Source organism: Schistocerca nitens, chromosome 4 (genome assembly GCF_023898315.1).
Source record: "Schistocerca nitens isolate TAMUIC-IGC-003100 chromosome 4, iqSchNite1.1, whole genome shotgun sequence".
In the NCBI taxonomy this organism is placed as follows: Eukaryota; Metazoa; Arthropoda; class Insecta; order Orthoptera; family Acrididae; genus Schistocerca; species Schistocerca nitens.
The window spans coordinates 480930184-480945437 of record NC_064617.1 but is presented as its reverse complement, the minus strand read 5'-3'; the positions used below and the strand labels follow the sequence as shown (position 1 = coordinate 480945437).

At 42.6% G+C, this 15254-nt stretch overlaps 1 protein-coding gene across 1 annotated transcript in view; it reads left to right on the top strand.

The window, feature by feature from the left end:
* Positions 1 to 15254, top strand: part of LOC126252375 (zygotic gap protein knirps-like) — a 421698-nt gene that overhangs the window by 323886 nt on the left and 82558 nt on the right. The window contains exon 2 of the mRNA XM_049953267.1: positions 9848 to 9925. Coding sequence (XP_049809224.1) covers positions 9848 to 9925 — 78 coding nt within the window. The remainder of the gene's footprint in view (positions 1 to 9847; positions 9926 to 15254) is intronic.

Genomic DNA, 15254 nt, shown 5'->3' with positions numbered 1-15254 from the left:
CTGCTTCACAGATTCCCGAGGAATGAATAATCGATCCTAAGTATTTGAACTGCTTTACAGCTTTAAAATATCCTTCCAGCAATACTATGTATCTTCCATCTCCTCCTACTACTAGATATTATGTTTAACTCATATTTGTTCTATGTCCTCCTCGACCAAATGCTTCCATTAACTTCTTCGTTATGTATCTGTCATCCTCTCTGCTTTTTGCTATCAGTACCTGATCATCGGCAATAATAATGAATAGGTAGTACCATGTTGCAAAAGAAATCCCGTACATCCGCCTGACTGATTCCACCATTCCAGTATAAACTGCATATATATTTTAAACAGGTACGGCGACATACTGCAGTCATGTCTAAGTCTTTTCGATGTTTGGAATGTCTCATACAATTTTCTTCCTACTTGAACTGTTGCTTACATTTGGTGGATATCTGTTATGCTTCTACATCTATATATTCAATAGCCTCCTATAGACCGTTGATGGGTAAGGAATAATACACTTTTCTTAAATCCATAAATATTAAACGTAATTCCTGAACCTTAGAAGCAACATAATAGTAAAGTTTATACAGTATTTTTAAATAATATCTTCCCTTGTTTATGACCGTGCATTATATTTTTGTGACTGGACTATCGAGAATTAGACCCTAAACAAGTATACTGCTCCTCTTCCATCGTAGAAACTATACAGGATGTTGATAATTACTCTTTGGCAACTGACTGGATACATAGCGAGCGGAGCGTAAATTGTGACCTGAATACGAATACACGTCCGAGCTTCAGGAAATAGAAGAAAAACAAAATTTTCGTATTTCATACGTCTCTTGGTTAAAAGAGCTGCAGAAACTGTATATGAGGCCGATAATTATTAAATTCGTAACCAGCGAACTAAATTAGGACTACATATATACTTCGCAAAGCACCTAACGGTGTTTGGCGGTGGGTACTTCAAACACTATCATAATTTCCGCCCTGTTCTATTCCAGTCGTGATAATGTATGGAAAAAACGACTGTCAATAAAAACCAAAGTCAGCCTCTATGATGCTTAAGCGGTTTGAGTCGGAATAAAACGTTTCCATTAGAATTTATACGAAGTTGCTCATTATTATGTGTATAATGGCAACAGTAATGTAACTACCTATCAAGGTAGACCGCCGCGAGACGTGCAGATAGAGTCAGAGAGGTTCTGGAAGGTACGGACACGGATGTCGAGTTACATCGACTGCAGTGCCGTGGAAAGCTACGCTAGGTTTCTCGTTGAGGATCCAGCCTGATAGAGAGGTTCCCACAGATTCTCCTTTGGATTTAAATCTGCAGAGTTATGTGGCCAGGGAAGTACGGTGAACTCATTCTGGTCGCCCTGAAACCACGCACGTACACTGCGAGCTGTGTGACTCGTTGTATTGTCCTGCTGGTAGATGCATTCGTGCCTAGGAAAAACAAACTGCCTGTGGGGTGGACATGGTCCCCAAGGATATATTCATACTTGTGTTGATTCATTGTGCCTTCCAGTATGACAAAATCACCCAGAGAATGCCATCAAAACATTCCACAGGTTATAATGCTGTATCTTCGCCTGGATCCTTCCGAAGATTGTTGCAGGGTGTTTGTTCATCTGTCCGATCGAGCATAAAACGTGATTCATTTGAAAAGGCCACCTGCCAGCACTCAGTGGATGTCCAGTTGCGGTGATGGCGTGGAAATTGCTCCCATCGTCGCCGATGGACAGCAGTCAGCATGGGTGCATGAAACAACATCTGCTGCGGAGGCCCATATGCAGCAACGTTCACTGAACGTTCGTTGAGGAGACACTGTTGGTATCCTCTTGGTTCACCTGGGTGGCCAATTCCTCAACAGTTGCACCTCTATTGGCCCGCAGAGGTCTCTGTAGACATCGTTCACACCTGTCGTCTACGGCATTTTGGTGCACCACAGGTTGTCTGGGTGCCGGTTTTGGATGCACGATCTACTTTAACTACGGCGGCATGTGTGTTGTTTACAATCATGGGCGTTTCGGAAATGCTTCCAACCTAGGCCCGAAACTATTTGATCACGTCCTTTAGGACATAAGATAATTCGCTGTGTTTCCGGGCTGTTTTCTGCGTCCCCCCGACACACTTTTTACATCCTCCATTGGTATTATTGCCACCTGCTGTTAGTGAGTGATTACTTCACGTTGATGTCGAATATAGGCGATGGTCACTTTAACATGACTAAGCCATGTATTTGCTGAGTGTAATGTTATAGGATTCTGTTGGTGAAAGAAAGGTATCTATTAATTTTGTATCTGACTATGCATCAAACTTCAGATTGGTAACTTGCAGCTTGAATATGGAAATGATTAGTGTTTCAGCAAAAATTTCGTTGGAGTAACGCCACCTGCATCCTGTAATGAGGAAATATTACGCAGCTAAGTAGTGCATTTCTCATTCAGAAATCATGAGAAGATCACGTTATAACTCGTATGACAGTGGTGGCCTGTCGTGACTGCGGTTCATCGTTCTCATCACACTTTCTGCTTGCCTTGGACGGATTGCACAGTTGTCATGAGAACATAGCGTCTATGCGATCTGGAGTTCCCTGTTCAGTATCATGTGGAGCTTAACAACTCCAAGCTACTAGTGGCTGAGAGGACAGACATTTTGTTCAATTGATCTTGCAGAGTCGTACTCCATGTGACGTACCTTATTTTGTCCTCTCGATCTTGCTGGGTCGTACACATTGAGTTATGAAATGAACTCATTTTAATCAACACATGTACGCACAGGAACACTTCAACGACGCCTTGTGAGAACGACAACCATAGTTTGTGGTTTCCATTGACACTGCAGGAGACGCCTACCAACACTGGGCACAGGAGTGTCACGTCGTCTTTTCAGACGAATGCTGGTTCTACGCAAGACCTTTACAATGGACATATCCATGTTTTGAAACTCCGAGGAGAATGAATGTTTCCGTATTGTATTCTTCATAGTCACATTAGCACAGCGTTGGCCGTAGATGCAAGGACTGCCATTGGCTGCAGAACACGAACTCCTCTGGTTATCATGCTCGGTAATTTGGACAGTAGCCGTTCTGGCATGTTAAGGACAGTGGTTGTGCCCTATCATTCAGTTCTCTGTCACGTTATCTTTCAGCAGAATAGCGCAAGACCGCTTGTCCCTCACGTTGACTGACCTACAGAGGGCGTTCAAATGTTGCCCTGGCCAACACATTGTCCAGATAAGTCACCCAGTGAAAACACCTGGCTATTTGTTGCTGAGAGCCTGGCACGCAGCCATCCGCCAGCCACTACGGCTTTTGAGCTCTAGAGAAGAGTTAAATCGCCATGGACTGATGTATCAGTATCTGTCGTCCAAGCTCACTTCGACTGGTGCCTAACCAGCTTAGAGCCGTTGTTGCTACCTGAGATAGCAGCTCTGTGTGCTATATGTCGCACCTTTATACCTCCAAATCATTCACAAATTCAGTAATGTATTCTTCTGAATATGCTGTGTATCTCCATAAGTACAAGAGCGATCAAAAAGTTTCCGTTCGAAGGTCATACACACCAGAATCGGTATGCCAGTCAGGGAAACACCGTGAGTGTTGAGGCAATCATACAACCGATGCACCAGGTTGGACCGTGTGGACCGAGGGGCTGATAATCGCATGGGCGGATCATGACTACAGGTGCGGTGCTCCTGTGTCTCCACTTGCACGTAACGCATGAGGCTGGACTCACAGATCGGCCGGCATCTTGTGTCGAACCGCGACCAGCACGGAACTTGGCACGACATTCCACAACCGTGGTTGCCGACAGACACAGTTCTCCATACAAATTCTTCATTCTCCAATGGATGTCTACCAGTGTTTGACCTTCGGCAGCCAAGAAAAGAATAAACACACGTTAGTACTGTTTGAACGCATTTGGCAATAATGTCGCCATTATTCACTTTTCCGCATTTACAGCACGCAGGACGAAAAGATGCTAATGCCACACCTATTCTTTGCCTATATGTCGGTGCTTATTCACTACCGAGATAGGTGGGATACCGATATGCACATATACGGATGGCGGTAGTGCCGTTTACACAAGGTATAAAAGGGCAGTACATTGGCGGACCTGTCATTTTTACTCAGGTGATATATGTGAAAAAGTTCCCGATTTGGTTATGGCGGCACGACGGGAATTAACAGATTTTGAACGCGGAATGGTAGCTGGAGCTAGCTGCTTGGGGCATTCCATCTGGGAATCCACTATTAAGAGATGCACAGCGTCAAGAGTGTGCCGAGAATAACAAATTTCAGGCATTACCTCTCGTCACGGCCTTCACTTAATGACCAAGAGCAGCGGCGTTTGCGTAGAGTTGTCAGTGCTAACAGACAAGCAACAATGCGTGAAATAACCCCAGAATGCAGTGTGAGACGTGCGAAGAATTTATCCGTTATCTCAGTGCGCCGAAATTAGGCGTTAATAAGCTATGCCAACAGATGACTGGAGGGAGTGCCTTTGATAAAAGCACGACCTCGCCTGCAGCGCCTCTCCTCGGCTTGTGACCTTATCGGTTGTGCCCTATGCGAGCGGGAAACAGTTGCCTGGTCAAATCTATCCAGATTTCAGTTGGTGAGAGCTGATGGTAGGGTTCAAGTGTGGCGCAGACGACACAAATCTGTGGACGAAAGTTGTTAACAAGACATTGTGCAAGCTGTAAAGGCGTGGACTGTTTTTACATAAAGTGACTGTGCCCTCTTGTCCAACTGAATCGATCATTGACTCGAAATGTCCGCCTGCTTGGATGAGTGGTAACGTGTTTGCCCACCATGCTGCGGCTCCAGGTTTGACTCTCGGCCGGGCTGGAGATATTCTTCGCTCGTGGACTGGTTGTTGTGTTGTCCTCATCATTATCTCATCAGTGATCACCGACAGACAAGTCGCGCAATGTGGTGCCACCTGAAACAAGACCTGCAACCTGGCGGTCGAACTTTCTGAAAGGGGCCTTCCCGCCATCAATGCCACATGATCATTTCATTTTTCATTAACTGGAAATGGTTCTGCTCAGTTACTTGGAGACCATCTGCAGCCAAACGATGGAATTTTTGTGGATGTCAATGCCCCATGTCACCGGGCCACAATTGTTCAAAATTAGTTTGAAGAACATTCGAGACAATTGGGGCGAAAGATTCGGCCACTCATATCGCCAGACATGCATCTCATCAAACGTTTATCGGACCTAATCGAGAGGTCAGTTCGTGCAAGATCGTGCCAACACCTTTGCAATTATGGACGGCTATAGAGACAGCAAGGCTCAGTACTTCTGCAAGGGATTTGCAGCGATTTATTGAGTCCACGCCACGTCCATTTGTTGCATTACGCAGGGCAATAGGGGTCCGACGGGATGTTAGGTGGTATCCCATGACTTTTGTCACTTCAGTGGAAATAATATCTAGGCGACCAACACTGCAGCGGAATATGGATGTCACTAGAATTTCTTAAAAGCATGTTCTAGCAGCTTTACATGCGTTGTGCTAAGTACTCAAAATAAAACACTGTGTCAGTTTGATGGAGGGCTAAAATTATACTACAGAATTCACCTGGTGCCATGTTTATATTGGTGTAGGAACAACAGAACAGCACTTTTGTACCCACTACCTTCTTTTACAGTAGATATCGAGCAGTCACGTCACGTTGATGAAGTGTTGTTGGAAAAAATGCGCAACATGAACCTAATCTAAATTTTGAATTCAAGATTTACATGTGAGACCAGCTATTTCTGAGAATGAACTTCCAAGGCACTCATTAAATATTGAAGTCTATTGCGGCTATAGGCAAATTCGCGGCAATGTTTTCCCAAGCTCTTCCCCCTTTTGTATGGACTAGCCCAGCAGACACTTTTCCCTTATCAACACAGTGTAGCGTACTAATTTTTGTACCTGATGTCCCACATAAACCAGTGGGACTCAGACTGGGGGAACTACCCCCTGAGGTGCAAAATAGATGGTTCTGAGGGTTAAAAACCAAAAGGGTTTGATTGTATTTCGGTCATGAGACTGCTCGTAAATTGTTTTTAAAGGCTCATTACTATCATCACAATTTTTTAAGAATTTAATATTTATTATATTAGTTGTCAATAAATACTGTTTTCTCAATTACTAGAATTAATGTGTGTCTCAGTGCGATGGAGACTACAGCTTTCTCTAATAGTCCACACATTTTTTGTACTTTGACAGTAGAAGTGAGGCATGTACACTATGCCGCCAACGAAACTGCTTTAGGCACGCGTATTCAAATACAGAGATATGTAAACAGGCAGAGTACGGCGCTGTTGTCGTCATCGCCTATATTGGACAACAAGTATCTGGCACAGTTGTTAGATCGGTTACAATGGCAGGTTATCAAGATTTACTTGAGTTTGAACGTGGTGCTATATTCGGCGCACGAGCGATGGTACAGAGCATCTCCGAGGTAGCGATGAAGCGGGGATTTTCCCTTACGACTATTTCACGAGTGTGCCGCGAATATCAGGAATCCGGTAAAACATCAAATCTCGGACAGTGCTCGGCCGGAAAAAGATCTTGCAATTATGGGACCAACGACGACTGAAGAGAATCGTTCAACATGACAGAAGTGCAACCCTTCTGCTACTTGCGGTAGATTTTAATGCTGGGCCGTCAAAAGTGTCAGCGTGCGAACCGTTCAATGAAATATCATCGATGGGGGCTTTCGAAGCCGAAGGCCCTCTCGTATACCCTTGATGACTGCAAGACACAAAGCTTTACGCCTCGCCTGAGCCCGTTAACACCGACACTGGACTGCTGGCTACTGGAAACTTGTTGCCTGGTCGGACGAGTCTCGTTTCAAATTGTATCGAGCGGATGGACGTGTACAACTATGGAGACAACGTCTTAAATCCGTGGACCCTGCATGTCAACAGGCGACTGTTGATGCTGGTGGAGGCTCTCTAATGGTGTGGCGCGTGTGTAATTGGAGTGATATGGGACTCCTGATACGTCTATATAGGACTCGGACGGGTGACACTTACGTAAGCATCCTTTCTGATCACCTGCATCGATTCATATCCATTCTGCTTTCAGACGGACTTTGGCAATTCCAGCAGGGCAATGCGACACCACACAAGTCCAGAATTGTTACAGAGTGGCTCCAGGAACACTCTTCTGAGTTTAAACACTTCCACTGGCCACTACACTCTGCAGGCATTAACGTTACTGAGCATATTTTGAATGCTTTGCAGCGTGCTGTTCAGAAGAGTTATCCACCCCCCTCGTACTCTTAATGAATTTATGGACAGCCCTGCAGGATTCATGGTGTCAATTCCCTCTGGCACTCCTTGAAACGTTAGTCGAGTCCATACCACGTCCTGTTGCGGATCTTCTGTGTGCTCGCGGGCGCCCTACACGATATTAGGCACGTGGTACCAGCTTCTTTGGCTCTCCAGTGTACGTAACAAATGCTAAATGTCTCATGTGGATAGTTCGTTTCACAGACAAGAAGTTGCTTCATTACTCTCTTCAATTAACTGACAGTACAACACATCAATAATTACAGTGTCGTACACAGTATTGTTATTATTATTATTATTCAAATGGTCAGACACAAAGCACTGGCAGCCTGAAGATTTCCAATTTCTGCCAGTTCCGAAGGAAGGAGCCCAGTGGTCAAGTAATTTTCCAACGGATAGTACAGTGCACACATTTTAACTCGGTTTGTTTTAAGTGGTGGTGCTGGGTGCAGGCGAAGCGAGAGCCGCTAGAAGAAGCAGCAGTGCGTGCGAGACTTGTTTTGAAACAAGTGCGTACCCTCACTGTAGGCGGTTAGCTCCCTAACCAGAGAAGAAGCTGTACGTAGCATAATCGATGCACCGGCAACTGCTTTATCACGCATTTTAAAACACACACTCATGTACACACACACACACACATACACTCTATTCGAACAGAACAGGTGGAGGTGACATAAGGGGTACACGATTAATATTAGAGTGGTGAGTAAGTTGGTAGCGTTTTTGTTTTGCATGCTGGTTATCCGGTTGCTTTGGGTTCATGTGTCGACTGCCATTTTCTATTTGTAGTTCACTGTACGTACTTGACTTTACATATTGTCATTTCGTCATTTAGAGATAGTGAGGTGGAGGCCATAATATGGCAGTGCCAAATGGAATAATCGGAACATTTCCAATCTATTCTTATGTTTGAGTTCAACAGAGGCAGGACGGCAACGGAGGTAGCGAGAAACATTTTCGCCGTGTACGGGAAGAATACCATTAGACATTGCACGGCAGGAAAATAGTTTTCCTATTTTAAGGGTGAACATTTTGACGTTAGCGACTCTCCACGATCAGGACACCTTCGGTGTTTGATGAAGGTCGTTTAAATGAATTAATCAAAAAAATGGTCAGCGCACTGCCACTGTATTCGAGAACTGGCAAATGTGATAAACCGTAATTATTCCAGCATCATGTCAGATTTGCATGTGATGGTGAAGGATCAAAAATCGGATATCTGGTTACCGCATGCTCTAATCCAAACCCACAAAAATCAGCGGGTGGTTATATGTGCACCCCGCCTGCTCATCATCAATTGGCACGTGAACAACACATACCATTCCTGTCCTATGTTGTTATTGTTGATGAGAAGTTGTGTTTTTATGATAACATAAGGAAAAGAAAGAAATGGTTGAGCCCAAACAAAGCAACAACTCCCCGCACAAAGATCTGAGCGCATCCACAAAGGATAATATTATGCATCTGGTGGAACAGCGACAGTGTGGTAACTACGAATTGCTTCGCCAGGGTGTAACCACCAGTGCTGACATTAACTGTCAACAAGTGAGACTTATTGTACACGTACTGCAATAACAACGTCCCCTCCGGATGAAAATGCGCTCTAAGCATTGCTCGACAAGTTCTTCGCGTTAATAGCACGTTATTTCTACAGTCGCTGAATCGAAAAGTTACCCTAGCGTTGGCAGACTGTTGTTAATAGTGAACGAGAATGTATTATTGATGACTAAGGTGTAGCTTATGTGTACCTTTTGTCTTTATTAAACTTACGGAAAAACGCTACGAATTTATGAACCAACATAATAGATGCAAAAGTAGAGTTTGACTGTGATAGTAGTTAAAACAAAAATAAGGAACTGAATGAATTTGGATTATGATTTACGATGGGCATTCACTGAGAACAACGTAAATATAAAATAGGATGCTAGACAGAAGGTAGGTAAGGCCCGTCGGCGAGGTCATTAGAAATGCAGCGAAGTTGGGAGGGCGGAAGTATGGGGAAGGAGACTGGACGTGGTCTTTTCAAAGGAACGAGCCCAGCATTTGCCTGAAGCGATTTAGGAAAATCACGTACAACCTAAATCTCAACGTCCGGACGGGGATTTGAACTATAACCCTCCCGAATACAAATCTAGTTTGCTAGGCACTTCGCCAACTCGCTCCGTGTTATACATAAGCAATACTAATACATCATTTTAAAAGGTAAAATGTTGAAAGAAAACTCTTTTTGATTCTAAAGTTTACTTGGGTACTGAAGCTGGTGACCGTGGGGGCAGCGCAGCATATTTAACGTTAATGGTCTAAGAAAGGACAGGGGCCACTGAGTTACACGCACTCTGAAGTTCTCTCATATTTTCATTACAGACTTACTTAAGCATTTTAAGGACGATGAATTTCACAGGACGCTACACACACTAATAATAGAAGACCTTTTCCTAGAATCTCGTGGTTTTGTTTATGTTGACGGCCCTCTGAAACTCTTATATTGTATAGATTGTTCACTGAACATTAACGCTGGGAGAGAGCTGTTTAACTTACAGCAGTTACTCATTTCCTGTTGCAGATGAACCAGCTGTGCCGCGTGTGTGGGGAGCCAGCAGCGGGATTCCATTTCGGTGCCTTCACCTGCGAAGGCTGTAAGGTAAGTTGCAAGGTGACGTGTCAGACAGAATATTGACTGCCGATCAGCTTTTGCCATATTTCAGTAAGATTTTTTTTTAAATTCACTGACTTCCTTACCGCTTTGTTTCCACCTCCGACCTATCAGTGGATTCAGACACCTGAATCAGATCCTGCTGGTGGAAGAAATGTTCCCCGACGTGACACAAGGTGCAGCAGTGGCGTAAAGATCCGAATCATCAGAATGCACTACCATGTCCGGATGAAACCAGCCGTATCACCAGTTCATCATAGAATGAAAACATTTCGCACTATTGATGGTGCTCCATAAATCGAGAGGCGAAAGAAACTTCCCTTTTTAATCTTATTCTCTTCTCCCTCCAGCGCAGTACTGTGTTAGTGCTACAATATTTTCACTGACTCGTGGCAAAAAAAAAAAAAAAAAAAAAAAAGGCTATGGAGATATCTGAGATCTGAGTAGTATACGTCTCTCATCCTTTATGTAGGTTGCATGTGGAGTCTGATCATGTCTGTTACCTCTAAAACATGTAACTGTTGAGTCCACTGGTTACTTGCAGTTCCAGAACACCTGATAAATTGCAAACACCGAAACGCGTAATATTGGATTAATATAATCATTTTGCATTCAGTCGATGACTTTTCCCTATTCACCATTTTTCATTTTATGTATATTGTACAACATGGATGTATGCCTCCTTCGTGACTTTACGTCACGGTTAAGATGTAATTTAAAATTACAGAAATTAAGACCGAAGCTGGTTTGAATTTAGGCTACACGACAAATAAATTTTCAATATACAGTTTATTTAGCAGCACAAAATCTTAAATAACTGTCGTGAATTTTTAGGCAAAGGATTTATTCCATCTATAGAATGTTCCCTAAATCGGCTCAATACTGCACTGGTTCCACGTTATTGTCCTTTCTGATCAAGTTTTCGATTAATTCCATCGCTGATAATGCAAGAAATGAGTTGCTGAAATTGTTCCGGACAATTGCAGCTCTTATTTGATAACATAACAGAAAAATGTTACACTCAAAGCGAGCATACAAATATAATTCAATGGCTATAAACGACTGTTCACTCTACCAATTAAAGAAATCTCACTTTGTGCTTGTGTTACAATCCGCAACAAGGATTCACCTATCTAGTTTTATTGCCGAGCAGAATGATACAGTTACCCTTTTAAAATTAGCCAATCTTTACTGCCATGTCTGCCTTCATACAATCTATACAAGCGCTAAACATCTCCCTGCAGCAGTATCCAAATTCTTTTATACCGTTTAGACTATACAAGAAAAATTAACTCTCAATCATTATAACTTGAACTCTTCTGTTAGTCAGTGTCTGAGTAAACAAAAGTGGGATTGTGGGTCTGCCTTAATGCAAACATTTTTTATTTACTTCCCCAAACTAGTTTCAGCGAAATACCAACGTCATCAGTGGGTTTCTTTATTCTTCTTACTTCAAAATTTTTGCATAATTTTCGTAAATAACGGCAACAGACTTATAAAATATGCAATTTTAAAGTAAAAAAAGAATAAAGCAACCCACTGATGATGGCTGTATTTCGCTGAAACTTATTTGGGAAGTAAATAAACAAAAAGAGTTTACATTAAGGCCGACCCACAATCCCGTATTAAATCACAGTACACCAAATGAGAATGCTGATGTGGCAGTCAAAATAATACCAACAACATAATTAGTATAAGCTATTCTAGTAGGAGCATAATTTTTACTTGCCGCTTAAGGTGACCTTTTTCTACAATGAAAAACCTCTTTTAAAATTTTCTTTCGTTAGAAATATGATATTCTGAAAGCATTCTGCTTTAAAATGCTTTTGGTGGACTCTGAATTTACCTGTGTTATACCGTTTTCCTATAATTAAGATGATTAGGGCTACAAAGTTAACAAATCCAGTAATTATACGAAAAACGTACAAGTTTATAACTATAAAGCTGTACTACTATTATTGTAAATTAATTCTACGTCACACTCCTATTAATCCGGGTGTCTGTTCTTAATTACTTGAGAGTTAATGAATAATGTTCAGTAGTGGCATTCCACGTTTGACAACTAATAACGATATTCTATGGAAGTTATCTCTGCAATTATTCAAAGGTGGCTGAGACGCATAATGCATCGACACCTTGCTGCCAGTGGCATCACCTTCTGTTTAACAGTTACCTGATTATCCATGTTAGAAAAAAAAAACTTGAATAGGTCCTAAAGTATTCAGTAGGTCGAATAAGCCTTTGCAACAGATTGGTTTCTAATGGTGTACTTGTTATCTTTTTTTTATATGTACTAGTATTGATTAATAGAAATTTTGTATACTGTCGACTTTCCACCACGTGTTTACATAGTTCGCTTCTTTTCATCCCTGTCCCAATAACAAGCGAAACGTACACAAAAATTAGGCCAGCTTACAACCGTACCACACTATATGTATGGTCAGTCGATGAGATATGTATACAGTCATTTAAGGTCTAATCGGATTGGGTTTTCACTAACACTGTAGTTGAGTCGACAAAGTTGATCCCTGACAGTTGCAGTGGGCTGGGCAGGCCTGTCTCAGCAAATACCGTAATGTGTTTTTGTTAACGTCTCTATTGCAAAGCCTCGTTGTCGTTACAGCTATGTAGACGACTACTGTTTTTACCTGCAGCCGTCAGGGCTTCCAGTTGAAAACTGAAAACAGCCCTGCGAGCTGTCAAGGATCATCTTACGCCGTCTCCATTATGGTGGGAACCAATCGTCAGGGACAGCCTACGTGTATCACAGTGCCATGAGCTGCTGTTTTAGGTGCTAAGACTTGTAGTGGGTGCAAGTAGGTTGGTGTATGTACATTGTTGTGTTAGGTCGTGAAATACACTTCGGAACAAAGTTATACGTTCACTTCTTTGAAAGTCCTTCGTTCACTCCCATTTCAACGAAGAAATTCGAAACCTTGCTCGAAGGTATTTATGAGTTCCTCTGGAAAAAAGATGTTCTGAGAAGGAATGTGGGATTGAAATTTTGAATTTTCAAGAAATGGGAAATTGCGTGGGTTTGGAGTTAAGTGGGAAATAGGTCGATTTTCAGATCTTCATTTGGTATGGAAGAGGTAAGGTTAATTATAGTTGAAAGTGTATGAAGATCTCAGGTATAATTTATTGATCTGTAAAAAGCGATGACTAAAATTACTCTGTGAACAGGCAAGGAATGTGTGTAGATATATGGTAGGTTGCAAGTTATATTAAAGGCGCTATTGTAAGCCGAAGTAAAAGTCTGTGGGGTACAGCGAGTTGGATTCGATTTATTTGTAAGGCAAAGGAATAATGAATTTATTCTACTTATTTGAAAATATGTGGTGGAGGGTACAGTTTGGTGAGGGCAAACGGATACAGAAGGCGAGACGGAGTGCACAACGTGGACGGATTTTGAGAGAGAGTGGTACAACTTGGATTGGCAGAGATAAAAGCAACACTTTTGTTGGTAAGATGGTACAGACGAGGGTGTTGTAGCTATATATGAAGGTCGACGGAGTGTCCTAACGCTTGGCTGGACAGAACCTTTGGCATTTCTCATCTATTGTGGGCTTGCTTGGCTTTGGATGGTTAGCATGTGAGGGGTCCATCTCACATTTTGATCAAGTGTTATTCCAAGAAATTTTAGTGATTTTATTCTATGGATAGTTGTGGACTGCGAGATAGGGATTTCAAGTCCTGAAAGCGTGGATGGTATTCCAGTGCTCCAATTAACGTTTCAGCAGTGACGGAAAGAAGCGAAAAGCTATCTGTCATACACTGATCTTAAGTTTTCCTTTCTCATAAATGCAGGAAAGACTTCCGTAACTAGGAGCATACGGTCCTGTGATGATATCGCACCTCTTTATTGATTACTGTCTTATTAGAAGCCTTAATTTCTTCACAATACAAGAGAAGCCATTTCTAATACCTGAAGTAACAATGATTCCTGACCTCGTCTGTAATTATAATAATTTATTTACACTATTGGTGCTGCTGTCATCGACTGTGCGGCTGATCCCGGTGGAGGTTCGAGTCCTCCCTCGGTCATGGGTGAGTGTGTTTGTCCTTAGGATAATTTAGGTTAAGCAATGTGTAAGCTTAGGGACTGATGGCCTTTGCAGTTAAGTCCCGTAAGATTTCACACACATTTGTACATTGTACACTATTGGCCAGTTTAGTCAAAAAATGGCTCTAAGCACCATGGGGCTTAACATCTGAGGCCTTCAGTTCCCTAGACGTAGAACTACTTAAACCTAACTAACCTAAGGACATCACACACATCCATGGCCAAGGCAGGATTCGAACCTGCGACCGTAGCAGCAGCGTGGTTCCGGACTGAAGCGCCAGTTTAGCCTATTATGCCATTTTCCAGAGGTAAGCTAATGCTTGGCTGAGCAGCAATTCGTTTATGTTTCATCGAGAAGGTCCCACAAGGTGTAAAACTTCTGAAATTACGACATTTTTCGCCTGTAATTGAAATCATTATTTATTTGTGTGAAAATCACATTGTGCCGTTTCAGAAATTTTGACCGAGTGTGCCAATGGGTTTACGGCCTAGCCAGACATTAGCTATCTCTTGAAAATGACATAACAGGCGATATTCGGCAACAGTGGAAATTTATTATTTATTTAGCGTACGGCTAGTACCACATCACACAAGAAGACTTTTTTCCTTTGGCAATACATGTACACATATTTTACACAGAAGAAATATTGGTAATTATAAATTAATTAAATTTATACTATTTAATAGCACAGTTGGTCACAGGGATATATACGACTGCTGAATAAATTGAAGTGATCCTTCAGTTGCCATCTGTAACTCTTTCGGATAGCCAGGAAAGGTTCGTTTTGGGCACCCACCTATATCCGAGTGGCGTTCAATAAGTAATGCAACACTTTTTTTTCTGAAAGCTGGTTGGCTTTAGTCAGGACTCCAATGCATTATATTGTTTCCCACTCTTATGATTACAAAATGGTTCAAATGGCTCTGAGCACTATGCGACTTAACTTCTGAGGTCATCAGTCACCTAGAACTTAGAACTAATTAAACCTAACTACCCTAAGGACATCACTCACATCCATGCCCGAGGCAGGATTCGAACCTGCGACCGTAGCGGTCGCTCGGTTCCAGACTGTAGCGCCTAGAACCGCACTTTTGATTACAATGCGATGGCCTTAGGCCACCTTACACGGAGGGCCTGTATGCCATTCTCATCGACGTCGCCGCCAGCGTCTGGCTGCATCCGTAACCTCCCCATCATCCACGTAGTGCTTCCAGCTGAGTGCATCCTTCATTGGGCCAGACAGATGGAAGCCG